At 42.7% G+C, this 23,965-nt stretch overlaps 1 protein-coding gene across 2 annotated transcripts in view; it reads left to right on the plus strand.

Annotated features, from left to right (window-relative positions):
• LOC119647022 (indole-3-acetaldehyde oxidase-like) overlaps nt 1-21,093 on the plus strand; it is a 72,398-nt gene extending 51,305 nt beyond the window's left edge. For both annotated transcript variants that reach the window (XM_038047759.1, XM_038047760.1), the window contains exons 5-9: nt 7,412-9,364; nt 15,049-15,526; nt 15,590-15,697; nt 15,753-15,883; nt 20,962-21,093. In XM_038047759.1, the coding sequence (XP_037903687.1) occupies nt 7,412-9,364; nt 15,049-15,526; nt 15,590-15,697; nt 15,753-15,826 (2,613 nt within the window). In that variant the 3' untranslated portion in view covers nt 15,827-15,883; nt 20,962-21,093. The remainder of the gene's footprint in view (nt 1-7,411; nt 9,365-15,048; nt 15,527-15,589; nt 15,698-15,752; nt 15,884-20,961) is intronic.
• The last annotated feature ends 2,872 nt before the right edge of the window (nt 21,094-23,965 follow it).

A 23,965-nucleotide genomic window follows, 5' to 3' on the forward strand; every position in this document is an offset into this window, starting at 1 on the left:
CGTTATCGTAGGAATTTGGGTACGGTTAGCCAGAAAGAAGCGAAAGGGGGATGACGATCACCCTACCTTTATAAGCCATCTAGCAACAGCGGATCGGCAGCACGGGAGATGGGGTCAAGAATCGACAAACCCTATAGGTATCATGTCACCCGCAAATTCCTCAGTCTAGAATTCCTGTGTATACATTCCCATGTAAAAAAAAAAAAAACAACAAACCCGTAGTTGGATCCGAAATTGTAATGTAAATAAATGAAATTAAATAATAATCACTAATCCTACGTAAAATTCTTGTGTATGAATGGATTGTAAATAAGTGACTAATACAAATTAACAACAGACCGGCGGCAAAAAAGTCACGGTCAAGAACAGTAGCATGGTGTCAAGGTATCAGATTTGTTTTGATTGTTTTTTGTTTTTTGTTATTTTGGGTGACGGTCGCTGGATATGTGTTGTTGTGAGTGCAAGCAAAAATGAATGCAGACGCATGCAAAAGTGATTCAATGTCTGGGGCAGCCGGCGCTCTGATTTCAAATGTGCAAAGTCAACGCTTGATGGATCACATTTCTTTACCGTGGTACGTCATCGTGAAACTGAGCTGATGAGGTATTCCCTAGGCATTGAATCGCTTTCGAGTAATTTTGATTACTACGCGTGTAGTTTAATTACTACCAATAGGTAGCACACTTAAGTGCACAATGAAAAAAAAAAAAACGAAATATAAGTAATCTGAGAACAATTAACTGAGAGTAAAAATATTGCAGAAATAGTAAGCAAAAAACGAAATGTGGTGATCTTGTGAAGTATGAATATTTTCTAAATCAACACTAGAATTAACTATAAACACAAAATGCATATGAACATAATGATAACTACATCATATACAAGCAAAATAGTATCCAATTAAACGATTCAAGTTTTCCAGGCGTTTATAAAAAACGACTAAGTATTTATATTTGTGTAATTATTACATTCTTCATTTTCATCCTCTTGTAACAAAGTCCTAGGGTTAAATAGCCTTTTTTATTATAATTTTTAAAGAGCAGATTCGATTATAAAAGAATAATGAACACAATGAAGAAAATAAGAACGATACATTTAAGAACAAACAAAATTGTGGACCCTTCCGCAAAAAGAAAATTAGGCATAAGCTTTGATATGTATAATACTAACAAGACAATCGACTTCATCGGAAAAAAACAACACATCAACACCCGGAAGACAATTCTGCATCAATCGGAGATCTACCAGGGGACTGGCTATTGATGGAAGGGGTTATTAAGACGCTACGCACTACTTAGGGGTTTCCGTTTTGGGCGCCATCATTTCGATCGTTAGAGGTAGAAGGATGGCCTTACACCCTTAGAATGCAAGCTGGCAACGAGTGACACCAACACAAGAGTTTCCATATCCAGAAACTTGGGACCGTTTGCCAATAGATAACAGTCCAGGTCCAGGCAATTGGACTTTCTTTGCGCGGGAGGATGTTCAAGCGATTTCACCGGATTTTCTCCAGCAGCCGCATCTTTGGAGCTAGCCCCATGAATCCCAGTCTGCCTGCGCATTTAACCTCTTCCGTCGTTACATCACATGCTATGCAAATGGCCTGTTTGGACATCACGAGATTCTTTTCCGCCTTTGCATCAGCATGTTACATACCAAATGGTATATTTGGCCTCGACATGACTTTCTTCCGTGTCAGCAGTTCGCAGCGCAACAGCAGGTGTCGATTTGTCGCCGACAACCAAATTTATAATAACAAACAAGTGTTATTGTGTTGTGTACAAGAACACTTTCAAAGCAATGTGTAAACACGGAAGGGTCAAACATAGGTGATTTTAAGAATAACGTTACTTTTAATTTTGAGTTGTGTACAAGCCTCTGAACAGAGCTAAAGGGTTCTATCCGAGAACACTTTACGCGCGGGAATTACTTTAAAATCGCTTTTGATATTATGATAATTAAGTAAAAATTATTAATAAGAGTGAAATAGAATATTGTGATTAGAAAATAAAGATATGTTGAAGTGGAGTCGCGAGTGTTCTCATTTACTTAAGCCATACAAATCGAGTAAGTATTCTTTCTAACCCCTTTAGTGTTATTCTGTTTCAGTGGTGTGTGATTACCCCATCGTTCCGAAGTTAGGTTTCGGCAACCCGGAACGAAAGCAACCACGGTCCTCGAGTTAAAGATCCAGGAGCTAGTGCGCGAGCTTGGCCAACGCCAAGCAGGGTAGTTCACTGGAAGAGGCCGTCTAGGAGAATGCTGAAACAGCATTCAAACAGTTTAGGGATCGTGCATGCTTTGGAGCTTATACTCGATCGTGTCTTTAAAGGCGTGACACGCCCTCGGGCTGCGATCAACCGCACGAGGTAACCCGTCTCAATTTTGCGTCGACTATAGATGACCGCGGCGTAACCATCACCGGATGCATCGCTGAAGCCTACTAGCTCCATCTTTTCATCCTTGGAGGTGTGCCCACTCCAACGTGGAACCCGAATTTCATTCAGGTATTCTAAGGACGAGAACACATTTTCAAGTTGCTTTCGGAACGGTTCCTGAATAATGTCATCCCAGTCGTAACCTTCCTGCCATCAATCTCCGATTGATGCAGAATTGTCTTCCGGGTGTTGATGTGTTGTTTTTTTTCCGATGAAGTCGATTGTCTTGTTAGTATGATACATATCAAAGCTTATGCCTAATTTTCTTTTTGCGGAAGGGTCCACAATTTTCACATCTCGGTCAGGAGAAAAGGTGGTTGAAAAACCAGGCCAGGATGGCCTTACACCCTTAGAATGCAAGCTGGCAACGAGTGACACCAATACAAGAGTTTCCATATCCAGAAACTTGGGACCGTTTGCCAATAGATAACAGTCCAGGTCCAGGCAATTGGACTTTCTTTGCGCGGGAGGATGTTCAAGCGATTTCACCGGATTTTCTCCAGCAGCCGCATCTTTGGAGCTAGCCCCATGAAACCCAGTCTGCCTGCGCATTTAACCTCTTCCGTCGTTACATCACATGCTATGCAAATGGCCTGTTTGGACATCACGAGATTCTTTTCCGCCTTTGCATCAGCATGTTACATACCAAATGGTATATTTTGGCCTCGACATGACTTTCTTCCGTGTCAGCAGTTCGCAGCGCAACAGCAGGTGTCGATTTGTCGCCGACAACCAAATTTACAATAATAAACAAGTGTTCTTGTGTAGTGTACAAGAACACTTTCAAAGCAATGTGTAAACACGGAAGGGTCAAACATAGGTGATTTTAAGAATAACGTTACTTTTAATTTTGAGTTGTGTACAAGCCTCTGAACAGAGCTAAAGGGTTCTATCCGAGAACACTTTACGCGCGGGAATTACTTTAAAATCGCTTTTGATATTATGATAATTAAGTAAAAATTATTAATAAGAGTGAAATAGAATATTGTGATTAGAAAATAAAGATATGTTGAAGTGGAGTCGCGAGTGTTCTCATTTACTTAAGCCATACAAATCGAGTAAGTATTCTTTCTAACCCCTTTAGTGTTATTCTGTTTCAGTGGTGTGTGATTACCCCATCGTTCCGAAGTTAGGTTTCGGCAACCCGGAACGAAAGCAACCACGGTCCTCGAGTTAAAGATCCAGGAGCTAGTGCGCGAGCTTGGCCAACGCCAAGCAGGGTAGTTCACTGGAAGAGGCCGTTTAGGAGAATGCTGAAACAGCTGGTCCGTCGAGCCGGATAACGATCCAAGGTAAGTTTTTAAATAAAAATTACTATTATAAAAATAATTTCTCTTGTGAAAAAATATATATAAAGTGCGGGAAATTATAGTGATTGTGTTTCGTTTACACAACATAAAACACTACTTGAACGTCAACGTTGGTGTGCATTGTTTTTTGTGTTGTTGATCCGTGGGCGCGTTCAAACCCAAGGCAAAGTTCCTTATAGCGTTGCGCCTCCCACGTTTCTCTAACGACATTCTATCATCGTTGGTGTGAATTTTTGTAGTGTTGTTGATTCGTGGGCGCGTTCAACCCAAGGCAAAGTCCTTATAGTGTTGCGCCTCCCACGTTTCTCGAACGACACTCTATCATCGTTAGTGTGAACTTTTGTGGTGTTGTTGATTCGTGGGCGCGTTCAACCCAAGGCAAAGTCCTTATAGTGTTGCGCCTCCCACGTTTCTCGAACGACACTCTATCATCGCTGGTGTGAATTTTTGTGGTGTTGTTGATCCGTGGGCGCGTTCAAACCCAAGGCAAAGTCCTTATAGTGTTGCGCCTCCCACGTTTCTCGAACGACACTCTAACATCGTTGGTGTGATTCTTTGTAGTGTTGTTGATTCGTGGGCGCGTTCAACCCAAGGCAAAGTCCTTATAGTGTTGCGCCTCCCACGTTTCTCTAACGACACTCTATCAACGTTGGTGTGAATTTTTGTGGTGTTGTTGATCCGTGGGCGCGTTCAAACCCAAGGCAAAGTCCTTATAGTGTTGCGCCTCCCACGTTTCTCTAACGACACTCTAACATCGTTGGTGTGATTCTTTGTAGTGTTGTTGATTCGTGGGCGCGTTCAACCCAAGGCAAAGTCCTTATAGTGTTGCGCCTCCCACGTTTCTCTAACGACACTCTATCAACGTTGGTGTGAATTTTTGTGGTGTTGTTGATCCGTGGGCGCGTTCAAACCCAAGGCAAAGTCCTTATAGCGTTGCGCCTCCCACGTTTCTCTAACGACACTCTAACATCGTTGGTGTGAATTTTTGTGGTGTTGTTGATCCGTGGGCGCGTTCAGACCCAAGGCAAAGTCCTTATCGTGTTGCGCCTCCCACGTTTCTCAAACGACACTCTAACATCGTTGGTGTGTATTTTTATTATTGTTGTTGTTACGTGGGCGCGTTCAGACCAAAGGAAAGATCCTTATAGTGTTGCGCCTCCCACGTATTTTGTGTGTCGTTCATATACACTGTCCGTACCAAACGGAAATATTTAATTCAATTAAGTGACAACCAGTTGAAACAGAAACAAAAATGGAGATCCAGGAGATCATTGAAGCTCAGCAAAAGCGGGTTTTGAAAGTTGAAGAGGTTCGCGAGACGCTATGCAAACTGCGGCAGGAAAAGCGAACTAAGGAACGCTTTGAAACCGCGTGGAGTGAGGTCCGGCAGATCTATTTAGAGTTCATTGCAGAACATAAACGGCTTCTATTATTGAATCCCTCGGCAGATTTAATATATTTTCGAGAGAATAAGCTGGGACTCATGCAATCAGTTTATTTGAAAACAAAGGAGTTCGTTGAGAGAGTTCATCCCTCTCTTATCCCTGAGGAGAGACAAACAGAGGTCGACCCGTTAACTTTGGGACCAGTTAGGGAGCAAGTCCCTAAACTCCCGCCAGTGACTCAAAATTATGTAGATCCCGGTGAAGGAAGTTCGAGTAGGGGGGCCGTCCCAAGACAAGTTGAAACCGGGTTATTAGAACGAGACTTGGGCATAGACATCAACGACAGACTCCAAGGTGAAGCGACAGCTAGGGATCTGCCCAGGAGTTCAAGCAGGTGTGAAGTTGCATTTGGAGGGGCATGGGGGGCCTGTGATAAGGATAGACAAAATTATCCAACGTGGAGAGACGAACCGCGTACATCTAATCTTGGGCCCTTCTCCACCCATCTACGACCGGACTATTTATTAGATCCTAGTCAGCCCCGCCCAGAATATTTGCGGACTCCTGGACCAAACCGCTCAGAATTCTTCTTGGATCCCAGCCAGACCCGGCCAAACCATTTTGGTCCTTCGAGCCATTTTTCCCCTTGGAACTCAGGATATCGTTTTAGACCCGCCCCACCCATCCCAGATATTCCAATATTCAGTGGGGACATCAGTCAATACGAACCATTCAAAAGCCTCTTTAACTCTGTATACGATGGTTCTGAAATCGGTTTTGCGGAGCGCTTAATGATGCTTCAGAGCAAGTTAAGAGGCGATGCAAAACGTGTAATCGACCATTTAGGGATATACGGAGAGAATTACCAACAAGCATGGGTTCTTCTTGACCGAAGGTACAGTAATCGTCGGGCCTTAATAGAAAAGGAAATTCAGGCGTTAGTTGACTTACCTCAGATAAACCAAAGGGAGGCTAGAACGCTGGGAAGAGCATTGGATACCATGCGTTCCGCAGTTCAGAACCTACGGAAAGCAGGATTCAATGCAGATGAAGGTATTCCATTCATTCCGTTCGTCCTGACGAGGAAAATGGATATGACAACTCGAAGGGAATTCGACTTGACGTTACGAGATCCGAAAATGCCCGTTACGATAAACGACATCGACCAATTTCTAGAAAATAGATATGTGGTCATGTCCCCCGCTTGGGATGGTCTAAGTGGGATATCCAAGGCGGAGGATCTTGGGAATAAGAGAAAAACCCAGAAGGAGATAGCCTTGGTCTCCAAGTCGGATGGTGAAAAGAGAAACTGGATTAAATGCTTCTTATGTATGGGGAAGCACTTCACAGCCCAGTGTCCTCAATTCATTGAAAGTACCGACAAGGAGAAACTGCTCCGCCGTTATCATGTTTGCATTTACTGTCTCTCCCACAAATATATCAGGGGGGAAGCGTGCAATAAACGCAAGAATCTCCAATGCGAAATATGCAAAGGGCAACATCTTACTGCCATGCATCCGTGCAAAGGGGATAACCCGTCTTCTGCTGTTCATCATGCCAAAAATTCGACAGCATTGTCATGGTCCGGAACCGTTCTTCCAACAGCTGTCGTTAAGCTAGAGGCAAGAGAAGGACATGCCGTTCCAGTTCGGTGTTTGATCGATCAAGGCAGTCAGAGCAGCTATATAACCGAAGATCTAGTACAGAAACTTCGGTTAAAAAAGAAAAAGACCAACATCGAAATTTCAGGGGTAGGTGGTGAATTTTACTGGGCTAGTCCCTAGGTTTTTACGGACGTCGTTGAACAATTCCGTTAATAGTACTACACTTTCCAACTCGAGTTTAGGGATCGTGCATGCTTTGGAGCTTATACTCGATCGTGTCTTTAAAGGCGTGACACGCCCTCGGGCTGCGATCAACCGCACGAGGTAACCCGTCTCAATTTTGCGTCGACTATAGATGACCGCGGCGTAACCATCACCGGATGCATCGCTGAAGCCTACTAGCTCCATCTTTTCATCCTTGGAGGTGTGCCCACTCCAACGTGGAACCCGAATTTCATTCAGGTATTCTAAGGACGAGAACACATTTTCAAGTTGCTTTCGGAACGGTTCCTGAATAATGTCATCCCAGTCGTAACCTTCCTGCCATAGCAGGATTTGATTTTACAGGAAAACTTAAATAAAAATGATTTTTAGTCCAGAGACTAAGACGATTTTCTTCCGGAATATTCTTTTATCCGAAAGGTATGTTCATAAATATTCTTTCTGCCTTCCAGATCGAACCACGAGCACAACATTCGCACGCATTCGTAAATGCTGGTTTCCTTTTCAGTGTCTCTGGAACAAAAATCCTAACATCGAGAGTTGTGTTCGGGGGAATAAACTCTCAGTTTAACGAATCAACTGCAACGAAAAGGTTTTTCAAAGGCCGAAACTTGTTTGATCCCAGAACCTTCGCAGAAGCACTCAACATTTTAAATGCTGAACTCCGACCAGACTGGGTACTTCCAGCGCCATCACCAGAATATCGGAAAAAATTGGCACTTGGTCTATTCTATAAATTTGTGATAAAAAATGCTCCACGAGGTTATATTGGGCGCATTTATCTAAGTGGTGGACATTTTCCAAAGCGGCCTATCTCGAGTGGTACCCAATACTTCGATACTAAAGAAGAATTGTGGCCTGTAAACAAGCCAGTGCGAAAACTGGAAGCTGTGTGGCAATGTTCTGGTGAAGCACATTTTGCGAACGATGCTCCACATTTACCGGATGAAGTTTGGGCGGCATTTGTTCCAGCTACCAGAGTTCTATCCACAGTTGCAAGCATTGATGCTTCCGAAGCACTAGCGATGGAAGGTGTGATTGCGTTCTACTCGGCAAAAGATATCCCAGGGACTAATTCCTTTGTAGTAATCGGGTTGTTTCAAATCTTTGAGAATGAAGAATTGTTCTGCGCGGATATTGTCAGGTACCACTCGCAACCTGTTGGGATTATTTTAGCGAAATCAAATAAAATGGCTCAAATTGCAGCGACCAAAGTACATATTCTTTACGAGCATAATGAAAGGAAGAAAATACTGACGCCAACTCTAAAGGATGTAATTGCAAATGAGAGTGCGGTTTGCCAGGACGATAGTGAGGATGAGTTCGTCAAAGTAAAAGAGGACCATCTAGTTGAAAAGCACTTAGGCAAAACTCGACGAATTCGTGGGCATTTTGAGCTAGAGGGACAATTTCACTTCTCAATTGAGTCCCATACAACAATCTGTATTCCCCGTCAGAATGGCCTGTTTTTGTATTCATCGACTCAACACATGGACCACGTACAGGCCAGCATCACTAATACTTTGAACCTTCCAAGCAATCGCATCGAAATTGAGGTTCGTCGGTTAGGGGGCAGTTTTGGTAGTAGGATCTCCCGTTGCAATCATGTCGCAGTTGGTTGTGCCCTAGCGAGCTGGCTGTCAAACCGCCCAGTGCGATTTGTTCAGAGCATTGAAAATAATATGAGAATATCTGGAAAAAGATTTCCATGTATTTGCGATTATATATTGACTACTAACGATAAAGGAAAAATAAAATCCTTCACACTTAATTTTTACGAAGACATGGGAACTACAGTCAACGAAAGCCCCATCGAGAATTTCACTATCCCTACTGCCGCTAATTGTTACAATCGAACGGATTCCTGGGTAATCAATGGGACTAATGTCATCACGGATGCACCATCCAACACATGGTGTCGTGCCCCTGGGACTCTTGAAGGCATTGCCATGACTGAAAACGTAATGGAGCACATTGCAAGAGTGGTCAAAATGGATCCAGTAGATGTCCGCCTCAACAACATTCCAGACGGTAGTGACATGAAAAAATTATTGCCAGATTTCATCAAGCAAACAGACTATCGTCAGCGACGCAAAAATATAGACGTCTTCAATGGAGAAAATCGCTGGAGAAAGCGTGGGATAGCGATATCACTTATGCGGTACCCAATTATATATATTGGTCAAATGTCGGCTGCAGTAGCCATATATCATTATGACGGCACGGTTCTAATCAGCCATGGTGGAATTGAAATGGGACAAGGAGTCAACACAAAAGCTGCTCAAGTTGCTGCTTATACACTTGGAATACCTCTAGATATGGTTACAGTAAAAGCGTCCAATACATTTGATGGTGCTAACAGTCTAGTATCTGGTGGGAGCGTTACAAGCGAGACGGTTTGTTTAGTGAGTATTTTGAAGTAACAGTTTGTTTTCACATATTTTGAAATAACTATCTCTAATTTGTTCATATTTACTGCTGGACTAGCCTACGTCGTCTGCCTTAAATATACATCTTATTCGTTTAATTTGACTAATATTTAGCAACCCTTTATCTGTATTAGTTACTAATATTATTCCGTATTTGATTTTGGAAATTTGGAAACCGCCCTAGCAGTTTTTAGAGTCCAGGTGGGATTGGTAATATTAAGGAATTATTTTAGTTGCGTGCTCCTGGTTCTACTCAGTACTTATTTCATTATTTCTGGATGTATACCTTATCTACCACTTCAATGAGTTCTAATCTGTTCTTTTCCCATCCCTAGGATAGGGAGTAGTTTTTTTTTATATTATAGACTCTTGTTTTCTAAAAAATAAAATTTGCTCCACATTTGGGTTGGCTTTATCTTAAGACGATGTCGCTTGATTGTCGGGAAGCTTTTCGATATGTTGAACTGTCCTGACAATAAAGGAGACGCCTATATTTGCCTTGCATTTGACGAGATTCTCGGGCAGCTTTTGACGTTTCTCTTCCTGTCTGTTTTTTTTCTATTTGTCAACTTCTCTATGCCTCTAAACAGGACTGCATGGAGAATGCCGCCGATAGCGAGATGAAACAATATCGGTGGTAAGATACAACACTGAAAGACTTTCAAACACAAATTCCTGCGAGACTTTACCATGATGCAGCAAGTGACATTTTGTGCAATTATATATTGCTCCGATAATAGTTACTAGTTTTTTAGGACTGTCTCGCCAAATACACTCCCTGTTCACGTTGTTAAGAGCTTTCTCGAAGCTTTCTGCAAACACTGTTTCAACATGATCCCTAGGGTGTTGATCAATCAATTCAGGAGGATCTTTAGAAGCTTGTATTTAACAAAGTTCAATACACAGGTAGAAATCGATATAATTTTCTCCTAATTGTTTATTTTTAGAATCTTACTTTTATTATCAATTGCGTGGTAGGGGCCTACTCTTTGACGATGCAGCTCTCGAGGCATTTTCTGATGCATTCCCGCATTATTTTAGCTGATATCTTTGAGATGCCGGAAATACGCAGATATCCAGCCATTCCTCACACTCAAAACGGGTGCCCTTTTTTGAAATCTTAACGATCATTCTGCTGCTGAAATCTTCAAATCTCCCAATGTTGTGATTATGGTAGCCAAGACCGTATTTCCTCCTCCCATGTCGGAGCAAGGTGTTGCGATCACGATCAGAATGTCTACTTTAGGAAGCCTCCCCTGAACACCGTGTAATTGCTCGTAAAAAACATTATTGTCTACAATATCGGAAGTCTCCGTTGATGCATAGCATTGTACAATTGTGATGCTCCATAACCTGGGCCATTAACTTGCGGTAACAATCCTGTCAGAAACCGGTTCCCAGGTCATGAGTGCGCACCTTGTGGTAGCCGTCAATAATAATACATATTCGTTGACTTTCCGGAGTGCAAAATCATATTGCCGCAACCGGGAGGGGAGTACTCTGTAGAGTCCTACGATCTCGTTTCGTTTAGGATCAGAATATCCAGCTTATACTGTTGGAATTCTCGCTCGAGTTGGAGAAAGGGAGCATTGTGAAGACCCTCCATACCATTGTCGAGAAGCATGCACGCATTCCAGAAGCTAATTTTAGTCATTTTTGATAGCTAAAAGAGTTCTGCGTGAGTTTAGTCCCCATCCAAGGCGTTATTGGTGTTTCGGTAGCAGTAAAGTTTCGAAATTGGTAGCCTACTCATTTCAGTTCCTGTCCGCAACATGGTTAGATGTTAGCATAGGTTTGAAAGCCTGAGTGAAGTGTCATAAGCCTTGCGCAAACTATGAAGGATACGACTTTGCATTGTCAAAGCGTCGTTCCAAATAGCACCTCAGCTGGTGAAACTTGAAGGTACTCAGTGAAGGCAGTTCGAGGGCCGAAGAGAACTGTCGGTAGCAGAACGGACCTAGGGTTGACATAATGTTCGGATGCGGTTGGCACCGAGGAGATTGACCAGCTCCGTGAAAGTCACTGCTTCGAACGATTCCGACGTAACCGTGGGCGACCAACCAAAGACAAAGCGAAGGTGGTAGCTCTTTAGTCTGCAAGAGGGACAGGTAACGGCCACGACGATACGCATTGGAGTGTTGGCAAAGCAAGCATTGCTGAAATCCTCGAGCGAAATCTTTTCGGATGTCGGCCCAGACCTACCTCTGAGAAAGCAGGCGAACTGATGCTCAAGTGTCGTGTGTTGCATCAGGTGTCGCACGTTGACGCGCAATCGTTTAAAAGGCAACTTGGGGCTTCAACTTGGATGACGGATTTGCTAATCGCTAGCTTGAGCTGCGGCTGTAGTTTCCGCACTAACATAGAGGTCACAGCAACCACGGTCGAAGGAGGAAACGCATATGACACCATGTTCTCGATTCTCTTGAAGGCTACCTGCTGTTAAAGGGTATAGTATAGTTGTCTACGCTTATGTCGATGAAAATCGTCGGTAGCTTGGACTTTGCGCTAGGGAGGCTTAATCATTTTTGAAGAGAGGGTATAGCCAATGTGCTTTACTTCGTTCCTGTGCGGTATGTCTTTAAAACGGGGTGGAGTAAACTGGCCCACTGCGCGGGTGGTGGTTGGCGTTGCTCTGTTCCTGTAGATGTTAAAATTGCTTCTTGGCGGCTTCAAAGCGGGGTTGGACAAGCATTAGGGGACGCTCAAAGATTGAGAGCCCGTTGTGAGAATCTTGTAATTTACTGTAAGATTCGGTAGTAAGATAGTTGTACTTTGAAAAGGCAGATGTCTTTGAAACTTCTAAGGAAACCGCGTTGTGAATTTTGTGTTCTTCTGAAGCAGTGGCGACTTCTACAATTACAATGTGGATGAAAGTAGCTCCATGTTGTCGTACAAAACAAGTTCGATTAATCAATCCTGTAATTTCTTGCCTCAAATATCGATGAGGAGAACGTGTTGGGGCAGGAGTTTCGCTACGGTGTACTGCCAGGAATACGTGCTAGGTAGGCCCAAATTCAATGTCAACCTGCTTGCACTGAACTTAACGATCGGCTACGCTATGGCTGCCTGGAAAGTGAGCGGTAGGTGCTGTAGTTGCCGCTGGCTGTTGATAGTCATAGGAAGCAAAGCAATGGCTAAACCTGGGTCGATCAGGGACTTTATATGGGTGTTGCGGTGGAATATATTGAGGCGTTTTTCTGCGGGAATAGTAACGTCGACCTCACCCGTTTGAGTCGAAGGCGGATTTGCCAGTTTCTTTGATTGTTGCCGTTGAAGGAGGAAGGCCCATCGTATTTCTGCGCTGGCGAGCCGTACAACTGGTGATGCAAGTTCCAGTATGGATTGGGGCGGCTCCTTTGTCTCGAAAGTCCTCACTGCGGCTGATCGTTGCCGGGCTAGAGAGGATAGGTTTGCCTACTGACCCAAAGCGCTGCTGGTTCATGAGAACATCGGTTGTCTTCTGGACAATGTCGGCGTCGTGAAAACAAAGGACCAGGTCGTGTTTGCTTCTGTTCCAACGGACGCGGTGGTAATTGAACGTGGTCGCTACCCTCAAGAACCGCAGATGCTCGTCTGCTTTCTGCACTCGACGCCAAAGAAGGTCGTCGCGTTAGTTATGGGTTATACATTAACCCTTCTTAAAAAAAACAAAAGTTTAAGTTTTTTAACGATTTATTAGGGCAGCGTTTCTGCCAAAATCCCGATTACAACCTCTTCTGTTAATTTCTATTGCTGTCTTCTATACATTTTATTTTATGCTTACTTCGAAAATGCACATCCGGCATGTGCTAGAAAGATATCTGATACAATGAACTTGCCGGAAAAATGTATTTTATTACGAATTTGTAAAAAGTGCAATTTAGAATAAATTTATGTTTACTTAAGGTAAAAATATGAATTGCAAGTAAATGTAAGATGTTGATGGTCGTTATGGGGACATAACTCGTTCGAGACGGTCACCAGTATAGGGGGAAAAAGGGTTACCTATAAAAAAAATAAATATTAGTTGTATTTTCTTTAATCGTGCAATATTAGCTTTTAGTAAATAGAGCCACATAAAACGTGGAGCAAAGAATCTCGCTATGCACTTTGCAAGGCAGGTCTATATTTTGAGGTTGCATATGGAGGAAGTAAAGTCTAAGGACAGCCACAATCGATCCGGAAACTGAAAAAATCTCGCTAATGTCTTCATATAAGACCGCCTGCGTTCAACACCAGCTGATTGTTTCATTTGGCTTTAAAAGGTGACCCACTGTGCTAAACCGGACCTTCTAGCCAGACATATTCTCTTTGGGCAAGAACATCTAAACATTCCGCGATGATTTCCTGATGTTATCGTTATGAATTCATTTTAGGTGCATAGTTACAATTTCCAGTCTTTGCAATCTTCAAACATTGAAACTCAAAAGTCTTCCATTTTCACAGTTTCACGATAAGCATTTAAGATCATTCAATGTGTATCGGCTACAGATTTGTTCATACCGAACAGAATGTTACGAGCTATGTAGTTGCAAACGAATTTTCTCAATAAGGAAACCACAATACCTTTCATATCATTTGAATTGCTTCTGAGTTTCTAGTTTCAATGCGAAGGCAATTAAATGGCATTTGGTGGACTGGAATGTGTTCAACCAAGGCTACTGAAGGAATAAGTACCACCTGAAACCTGCACTATAATGTTTCATTGAGTATTAAATTTGTTTGTTTTTGAAGATACAAGCTTCCAAGTTGTCCAGGACAGCTCAGTGGTAAAAGCACTAGGCTGCCGTAAGGAAGCAAGCGTATGGATGGTTGCGGCTTAAATCTCACTTGTGTCAGTGGGATTTGTATCATAACTTGACGTTAGATGCAAATCGACTTAGCTGTGAATGAGCACCTGAGTTAAATTAAGATAACCATCACGAGAGTTAAAATTCCGTTCTCCGGGATTATTAAAAATATATTTTCTATGGGCAATCGGCCCAATGAAAAAAATACTTTAATTAGTTTGAAATAATACTTTATTTAACACACCTAATATTTACTTAGATCACTTATTACCGAACTAAACTATTGAAATGAAACGAAATGAAGAACTGAACACCGAACACTGACCGACTAACCACTGAAGAAGACTCTTCTATCTGCGATTCCTCTTTATATACTCTGCATTTGGTTCTTCAATTAGTTTATTAACAGTTTATTCCCATACTGAAGAGAATGATTTGTTATTTGAGCGGGTGCAATTGGGATAAACAAATGTTGATATTAATATGCTAAATGCGCTTGGCTTGCAATATTTGGATATTCTTATCTGGATAGACCGGATAACCACATATTTCTTATATATAGAACGTTTTATTAGATAATCGGTAAATAAGAAACAATTATTTTCGAGTTATCTTTGGCTGTTGAAATTTCTGAGTAACAATTCGACTTTAGTTGGAAACAGTTGAATAATATTGTAAAAACTCGCTTTGCTACCATTGTCTGGATCGTGATTGCGGTGGGATTCCTAGAAAGTTTCATCTTGACCCTTTTTCACTTGACCCTTTTTCACTTTCACTTTTATTTGGGTCTACCCACTGTCTACGTTTAATTTAATTTGTGCGCAGTCGTACTTTTCTTTTTGTAAATACAAAGGTTTTTAATATATCATACTTGCACCTATTTACATACAGGCCGTACGCAAAGCTTGCAATCAACTACTTTCTCGTATGAAGCCAATTCGCGATAAACTGTCAAACCCTACTTGGTTAGAACTGGTCCAAAAAAGTCACGAAGAGAATATTAACCTCTTCTCAAGACAAATTCACAAAGCAGGAGATTTACAAGGATATGATGTATGGGGGTTGGCTTGCACCGAGATGGAGGTTGATATACTTACTGGGAAGTGGCAGATAACACGCGCCGATATTGTGGAGGACACTGGTGAAAGCCTAAGCCCACTTATTGATGTAGGGCAAATTGAAGGAGGATTTGTCCAAGGTTTAGGTTATTGGTTGACAGAGAAGCTGGTGTACGATCGACAAACGGGCGAATTAAAAACTTTCAATACGTGGGAATATAAAGTGCCCGGCGCTAAGGACATTCCGATTGATTTTCGTGTTAAGCTTCTTCAAAATAGACCTAATCCATATGGATTTCTTCGTTCGAAAAGTAAGTACTGTTTTTCTTGTTGGAAAATTTAACAAAACTATCAGGGAGAATGTATATTTTTAGCAACTGGTGAAATGGGAATTTGTATGTCGATTTGTGCAGTGTTCGCTTTGAGACATGCATTGGACTCAGCCAGGAATGATGCAGGTATCGATGCATGGTATGAACTTGGTGAGTAAAACTACTAGTGTATTTCAATACCTGTCTTATTGGGTTTAATCTATAGGTGCACCCACTACTATCGAGGATATTGTTCTTGCTGCCGGCCACACAAAGGATGATTTCAAACTCAATTCGTAGTTCTTTTTTTTAAGTTTGTTGCAATATATTTCACGGAAATTCACCAAGTTACCTAGAGTACGTAAAATGTTGTCTTCTATATTTCAAAAAGCCCACGGACCCTCTTCCCGCCCAACCGGACCGAGGGGCGACCAACCTAAGGATGGGCTGAAGGCAACATCCAAAGGCCCGCATCACAGCGATGATGCGTTTTAACGCAAAGTGTGTGCGACCATGCGAAAATGTATTGCTACATCTCGATTGTCGCAAACACTTCAGCCAATGACGCGGAGGTCCTACACTACAGAGACATGGATCTTATATTGAAGACAGTGCGGATCAAGACTGAAACCCATTAGGTCAGATTGTTACCGGACAGGACTCTTCGGACTATAGCACAGGTTGCAAGGATAACTGCTTTTTGCATCTCCATGTATAGTCCAGCCCTAAGATCGAGCGTTTTCAGCGCTTTATGTAAGTTCTGCGGGACTAATCCCGTCGCTGAAATTATTACTGGGACTACTTGGATCTTTTGTAGTCTCCAAGTCTGCTTCATATCATCTGCCAAGGGGCCGTAGTTCCGGATTTTTTCGTGCTGTTTTTCAACAGTGTTCCGGTCCAACGGTACGGCTACATCGATTATAAAGCACGCTCGTTCTTCCTTCAGAAGCAGAACTAGATCGGGTCTGTTATGATTAACACTGTGGTCGGTGGCAATAGTGTGGTCCCACAGTAATTTGGCCCGATCATTTTCCAAGATTCTCTGCGGAGTATACTTATAGTAAGGATGGTAGGTTGCTACTAAGTTATACTTCAACGCAAGGTTTTGATGGAGAATCTTGCAGACGGAGTTATGACGATTGGTGTACTCGGTACCGCTCAACATCCTGCACGCAGATGTTATGTGCTGGATGGTCTCCTCTTCACAGTTGCATAACCTACAACTGGAGTTGGTGATTGAGGAGTCGTGAAGAATGTACCGTTTATAATTTTTTGTTGGGAGCGAAGCATCCTGAATTGAAGTTAGGAATGCTTCGGTCTCATAGAAAAGTACACCATTTGTCAACCATTTGTTGGAGGCTTCGATGTCAATGCCTGACAACAACAAATTTTTTATATGACCTCCGTGAATGGGTTTTTCTTTCCACATGTCGATCTTCTGTTGGACTGAAGTAACATTCGACATGGGATCCCATTCTCTGCTTCTCAAGTTCAAAGGAGATAATTTAGTATCTGCCATGACGGTAGCCTGATGTATTTGGCTAGAGGATTGTTTCTTATAGAAAAACTCACGAAGAGAATGCACTTGATTGTAGTGCATCGTTTTTAAATCAAGTACCCCCCTTCCTCCCTGATGACGTGGGATAGTGATCCTCAATTTTTCGGCAGCTCTATTGTGCATGTTGTTGTTTGCAAGAACTACCCTTACCCGTCTATTGACAGATTCTAAATCAGTATTACTCCACTGTATCACACCGAAAGTGTATAGAAGGACGGGAATGGCAAAGGTGTTGATTGCCATGATTTTATTTTTCCCGTACAGCTCAGTTTTAAGGACAAGATCCAGACGCCGCTCAAATTCCCCCAGCAACTTAGATTTAATTATTGCCACAACAGGTGTTGTTGCTTGCAATATGCCGAGGTATTTGTAGACGTCGTCCGAATCCATGCCCTCAATTCGGATGTTATTTTGGCTGTATCCTTCGTTGTCGGTGTGTTTTCCCCGAACAATTGTTTTTATGCGACATTTCTCCAAACCCAACTGCATGCCGATATCCCTGCTGAACTGGATGGTGATGTCCAGCAAGGAGCGAAGTTGGTTCTCGTCTTTGGCATACAATTTGATGTCGTCAATGTACATTAAATGGCTTAATGTACATTTCGACAATATGCCATGCTTGACTTGGAACCCGTATTTGCTTTCATGCAAAAGATGGGATAGCGGATTCAAAGCCAAACAAAACCACAGTGGGCTTAGAGAGTCGCCTTGGAAAATGCCACGCCTGATTGGTATCTCTCCTGATGTTTGCGAAGATACCGATAGCTTCGTGCTCCAATTCTTCATTACTGTTCTCAGAAGAAGAACAACATTCGGGTTGATTTTATACAAGCGTAACACTTGTAGTAACCACGAATGTGATATGGAGTCAAAGGCTGATTTATAATCGATGTAGGATGTCGAGATGTTTCGTTTTTGGTGGACAGCCTGCTTTACAGCTACCGTATCGATTATAAGCTGTTCTTTGCAGCCTCGGGAGCCTTTTGCGCATCCTTTTTGCTCCTCAGCTATCAATTTATGAACATCAAGATGTTTTGAGATGTTCGCGCACAGAACTGAAGTGAAGACCTTGTAGATGGTAGGAAGACAAGTAATTGGTCGACATTTTGAAGGGCAAGAGACACCCTGTTCCTTGGGGATGAGGAAAGTTATCCCCTTGGTGAAAAATGGTGGAACTAAATCAGGATCGGCAATCATCTGATTAAATTGATTTGCCAATATCCTGTGAGTGCTCTTGAACCGCTTCAGCCAGAAGTTGTGAATTTTGTCAACTCCTGGCGCCTTCCAGTTACCTGCCTTGTCAAGGACTGCTTTAACATCGACTTCAGTTACGTCAGGCATGGTCATTTCGGGGAGGGCCTCGCATGAACGCATAAGGTGTGGGAGCCACGCTGCTTCTAAATTGCAACGACTGGATTCGCTCCAAACACTTCTCCAGAAGTCTTCTGCCTGATCCAGATTGAGGTTACTTTCCCTACCTGAGTTGATGAGATTTTTGTAGAATCCTCGTTGGTTCTGGAAGAACAAGGTGTTGTCTGTCCTTCGCTGAAAGCTTTTCTGATACCTACGGATGCGATTGGAGCATACCGCAAGTTTCTGCTTCAGCACCTCGAGGATTTCTTCGATTGGCATATCATTGGACAGATGGTAGTTTCCAATGATGTTCGCAACGCATCTGTGCACTCTTGGTGATGGATTTCCAAGGAGTGCTTGCGTCACACGACCAATCTCCTTTCTCAACTTTTCGACTCTTTTGTTGAGTCGAAACACCCAGAACGGTAAAGTCCTTCTGCGCATACCTCTGTTATTCGCTCTAAGATGTTGGTTATGGAGACGAATAACCGTGGCAGCTGCAACGTAGATCAGGCTGTGAACCTCTGTAGCAGTAATCTCGCTAGCCAAACGATCAGCCAAAATTCTGTCAACGGCAGCAATGATGTTAGTAGTTGCCGAAAGCCCACTGTGGTTTTGTTTGGCTTTGAATCCGCTATCCCATCTTTTGCATGAAAGCAAATACGGGTTCCAAGTCAAGCATGGCATATTGTCGAAATGTACATTAAGCCATTTAATGTACATTGACGACATCAAATTGTATGCCAAAGACGAGAACCAACTTCGCTCCTTGCTGGACATCACCATCCAGTTCAGCAGGGATATCGGCATGCAGTTGGGTTTGGAGAAATGTCGCATAAAAACAATTGTTCGGGGAAAACACACCGACAACGAAGGATACAGCCAAAATAACATCCGAATTGAGGGCATGGATTCGGACGACGTCTACAAATACCTCGGCATATTGCAAGCAACAACACCTGTTGTGGCAATAATTAAATCTAAGTTGCTGGGGGAATTTGAGCGGCGTCTGGATCTTGTCCTTAAAACTGAGCTGTACGGGAAAAATAAAATCATGGCAATCAACACCTTTGCCATTCCCGTCCTTCTATACACTTTCGGTGTGATACAGTGGAGTAATACTGATTTAGAATCTGTCAATAGACGGGTAAGGGTAGTTCTTGCAAACAACAACATGCACAATAGAGCTGCCGAAAAATTGAGGATCACTATCCCACGTCATCAGGGAGGAAGGGGGGTACTTGATTTAAAAACGATGCACTACAATCAAGTGCATTCTCTTCGTGAGTTTTTCTATAAGAAACAATCCTCTAGCCAAATACATCAGGCTACCGTCATGGCAGATAATAAATTATCTCCTTTGAACTTGAGAAGCAGAGAATGGGATCCCATGTCGAATGTTACTTCAGTCCAACAGAAGATCGACATGTGGAAAGAAAAACCCATTCACGGAGGTCATATAAAAAATTTGTTGTTGTCAGGCATTGACATCGAAGCCTCCAACAAATGGTTGACAAATGGTGTACTTTTCTATGAGACCGAAGCATTCCTAACTTCAATTCAGGATGCTTCGCTCCCAACAAAAAATTATAAACGGTACATTCTTCACGACTCCTCAATCACCAACTCCAGTTGTAGGTTATGCAACTCTGAAGAGGAGACCATCCAGCACATAACATCTGCGTGCAGGATGTTGAGCGGTACCGAGTACACCAATCGTCATAACTCCGTCTGCAAGATTCTCCATCAAAACCTTGCGTTGAAGTATAACTTAGTAGCAACCTACCATCCTTACTATAAGTATACTCCGCAGAGAATCTTGGAAAATGATCGGGCCAAATTACTGTGGGACCACACTATTGCCACCGACCACAGTGTTAATCATAACAGACCCGATCTAGTTCTGCTTCTGAAGGAAGAACGAGCGTGCTTTATAATCGATGTAGCCGTACCGTTGGACCGGAACACTGTTGAAAAACAGCACGAAAAAATCCGGAACTACGGCCCCTTGGCAGATGATATGAAGCAGACTTGGAGACTACAAAAGATCCAAGTAGTCCCAGTAATAATTTCAGCGACGGGATTAGTCCCGCAGAACTTACATAAAGCGCTGAAAACGCTCGATCTTAGGGCTGGACTATACATGGAGATGCAAAAAGCAGTTATCCTTGCAACCTGTGCTATAGTCCGAAGAGTCCTGTCCGGTAACAATCTGACCTAATGGGTTTCAGTCTTGATCCGCACTGTCTTCAATATAAGATCCATGTCTCTGTAGTGTAGGACCTCCGCGTCATTGGCTGAAGTGTTTGCGACAATCGAGATGTAGCAATACATTTTCGCATGGTCGCACACACTTTGCGTTAAAACGCATCATCGCTGTGATGCGGGCCTTTGGATGTTGCCTTCAGCCCATCCTTAGGTTGGTCGCCCCTCGGTCCGGTTGGGCGGGAAGAGGGTCCGTGGGCTTTTTGATATATATATATAACACCAATAAATATTTATTTGTATCCTTCCCAATCATCAGCTTGACCTACGAATGACCTGTTGGCTGCTTGGCGCAAACAACTGTGACTAACCTACCCAGGAAAGCGAACTGAATTTGCATAGGCTTTGATTTTTTTCTAATAAAGAATTCTCTTAACAAATACATGCAAATAAACATAGAACTAACCCAGATTAAATAGAAACCCTTATCAGTTTGTATGATGGTTTTAAGCCAATTTAGATGGCTCGTGCCTGAAGATACCCATCAGGTACTATTGCAGTCTCCACCTCATCAATGAAAATCCGTACATACATGTGATTAGTGAAGCATGTTGGTTGTAAGCATACATAAGTTTAACCTATGAGTAGTAAAATTGCAGCAGCATAGAAAATAGTATCGCGCTTAATATCGGCAAGTTTCGTCGAAAGCCGAATTTACTGCATCTTAAGCAATGCAAATAAGATGCTGACATCATAGTTAACAAAAATAACCGATAATCGAGCGAAAAATTGAAGTTCCATTTATGATGAAGCTACTTCTCCCCAGCCCTTTATTGTATCTATTGTAGATGAAATTCTTCACAATTGATAATACTGTTGAACTCCTACTGTATGAAGTTGACCGTTACCAATACCAACAAGTCGACCTGCATGAAAAGCACTAATGACACTAATGAACCGTAAGGAACTATCCTCAGTGTCGATAGCCAGATCTGTTCAGGAGAAGCTCAATGATTGTGAGATCTTCTCCAATATCTAAGGTGGTACAGGTCTGGGTGAAAGCAAATCCTTATTATTATTGTTTCAAAATGTTCGGAAAGCAGAATGGAGGCTGCGGAAAAAAAGTCTGTCCTGGAAGAGTCATTCTACCTTTTGCTTGGAACGAAAATTATTGAGTTGTTGGAATTTATCAAGATAAACACAGCATGCACCAAGCACTGGAGCATACAGTGATAGCCATCAGCATTCTACATAACAAATCACAGGAAGATATGAAAGAATTACTCCTTTCTCGGTATGGACAAAGAACAAGTCGGGAAACCGGAAGCTCGACGCTTCAGGTACGAAAGGTTTTGTGTATTTCTTAGTACGTAGCACGTAATATATGCATATGTCCACTTTCGGGTGATATTGACATTGATAGTCTTCAATTTTCAAAGAAGCAACAACTTCGACGTATTATAAATTTGTTAGTAATAGCACGATTTCCATCAAACTTGGTATGATCATGCTCTACATTATAACCTACATCACTGCATAATTTCGTGCCGCTAGGATGAATTTAAGGGGGGTTTCCAGCCAATTTCAAAAAATTATGGTAATATAGTATTATTAACTTTTTTTGAACAGGTATCGGTATGAAAGGTATTTCGGAGCCAAGGCACCATATAGTGGCAGCCTCCTGATTTTTTTCAGATTTTTCGGTTTGGTAGTTTCTGAGAATGGCCCCCTTAAAGAAATGATCACTTTCAACCCCCCGCACTCCCCAAGTTTCCAAGAAATGTCAAACCTAAGACCGGCTTCGAAAAGTACTAATCGAGGCCTTTAATTTGATACCCCACATGACTATATTTGATGAAAAAAAATTGTACACCCTCCTTTTGCATGTATGGGGACCCCCCCTTAAATTCAACGTAAAAGGATGTAACTCACTGTATGTGTGAGCGTTCACAGTTCCCACCTTTCTACCAAATTTGGTGTCAATCGCTATAACCGTCTCTGAGAAAAATGCGTGTGACGGACAGACAGACAGACAGACAGACAGACGGTAAACCGATTTTAATAAGGTTTTGTGTTTACACAAAACCTTAAAAAGGAGGGTTCGGGAAAACGAAGATGAATATCCAGGAAATCAGCAGGTTCCCAAAAAACCAAAAGGCTTATCGCCCATTGGGGAAGAGGTTTAAAACCTCGGTAGGCTGCAAAATAGTACCTAAAACAACCGAGCCTCGCAAGCGAGCCGATATCCGACCAAAAGATACACGCCGGTTGGACTAAGGTTTCGCCAAAAAAATCAAGAAAAGAAGAACGAGAGAATGAGAATCCGGCCTGAGGCGATTATCATCACAACCACTAGTATGCTCCACACAGACATACTAAGAAGAGTAAAAGCTGACCTTGATTTCAATGGCTTGGGGTGAAGGATCCGGAGGAACCAAACGGAGGCTCTCATGTTGGAGCCGAAGAAAGCAAAGCCGAAAGCTTCCGCAGCCAAATCAAAAATTAACTTGAGGAAAATCTGGTGGTTTCTAAAGGCGAAATCTGCACTGCCTTAACGGAGCAGTTCAAGGTGCACGACTTGCACAAAGCATCCATTGTAAGCCCCAGAAAGACCTATGCATACGGCGACCGTCTGGCTATCAACAGAAGTAGCGCACAAGATGCTAGATGCTGAAACGGTCCGTATTGGGTTGGTAGTCTATCGCCTTTGATAGCAAATCTCCTTGAAGAGCTGCTTTAAGTGTCTCTTGAACGGACATCCCGCAGAGACTTATCACGAACTCCGTCGAGCGGAGAAGCGGCTCCACAGACGGAAAAAAGAAGCCTGGGAGAACCAACAAGTCTGCGAACTAGAAAACTACAGGGAGCAACCGCACCAGGTGCGGAAGTTTTACCAACAAGTCAGCAGGTTGAAGCCTTATACACCTCGATGCTCATCCTGCGAGACAAAGAGGGAAATCTGATTTCTGACAGAATGGGCATATTAGAGCGATGGGTTGAGTACTTTGATGAGCTACTGAACAACCGGCGAGTTGGAGCTTCCCCCAACTGAAACCGATGGGCAAATCAGCAACAGATCAGATTTTCTCTCTGCGGCAAGCGATGGAAAAACTGTTGGAATATGGACAACAGTTGCACCATTTGTTCATCGATTTTAAAGCCGCCTATGATAGCATAGCCAGGGTAAAACTGTACACGGCCATGACGGAATTCGGTATCGGTATTAATAAGACTGACTAGGCTGACCCTGACCAATGGGCGAGGCCAGATAAAAGCAGCAGAATCACTCTCAAGACCATTCGACAACAACGGTCTACGACAAG

This window comes from Hermetia illucens, chromosome 1, assembly GCF_905115235.1.
Source record: "Hermetia illucens chromosome 1, iHerIll2.2.curated.20191125, whole genome shotgun sequence".
NCBI classification, from domain to species: Eukaryota; Metazoa; Arthropoda; class Insecta; order Diptera; family Stratiomyidae; genus Hermetia; species Hermetia illucens.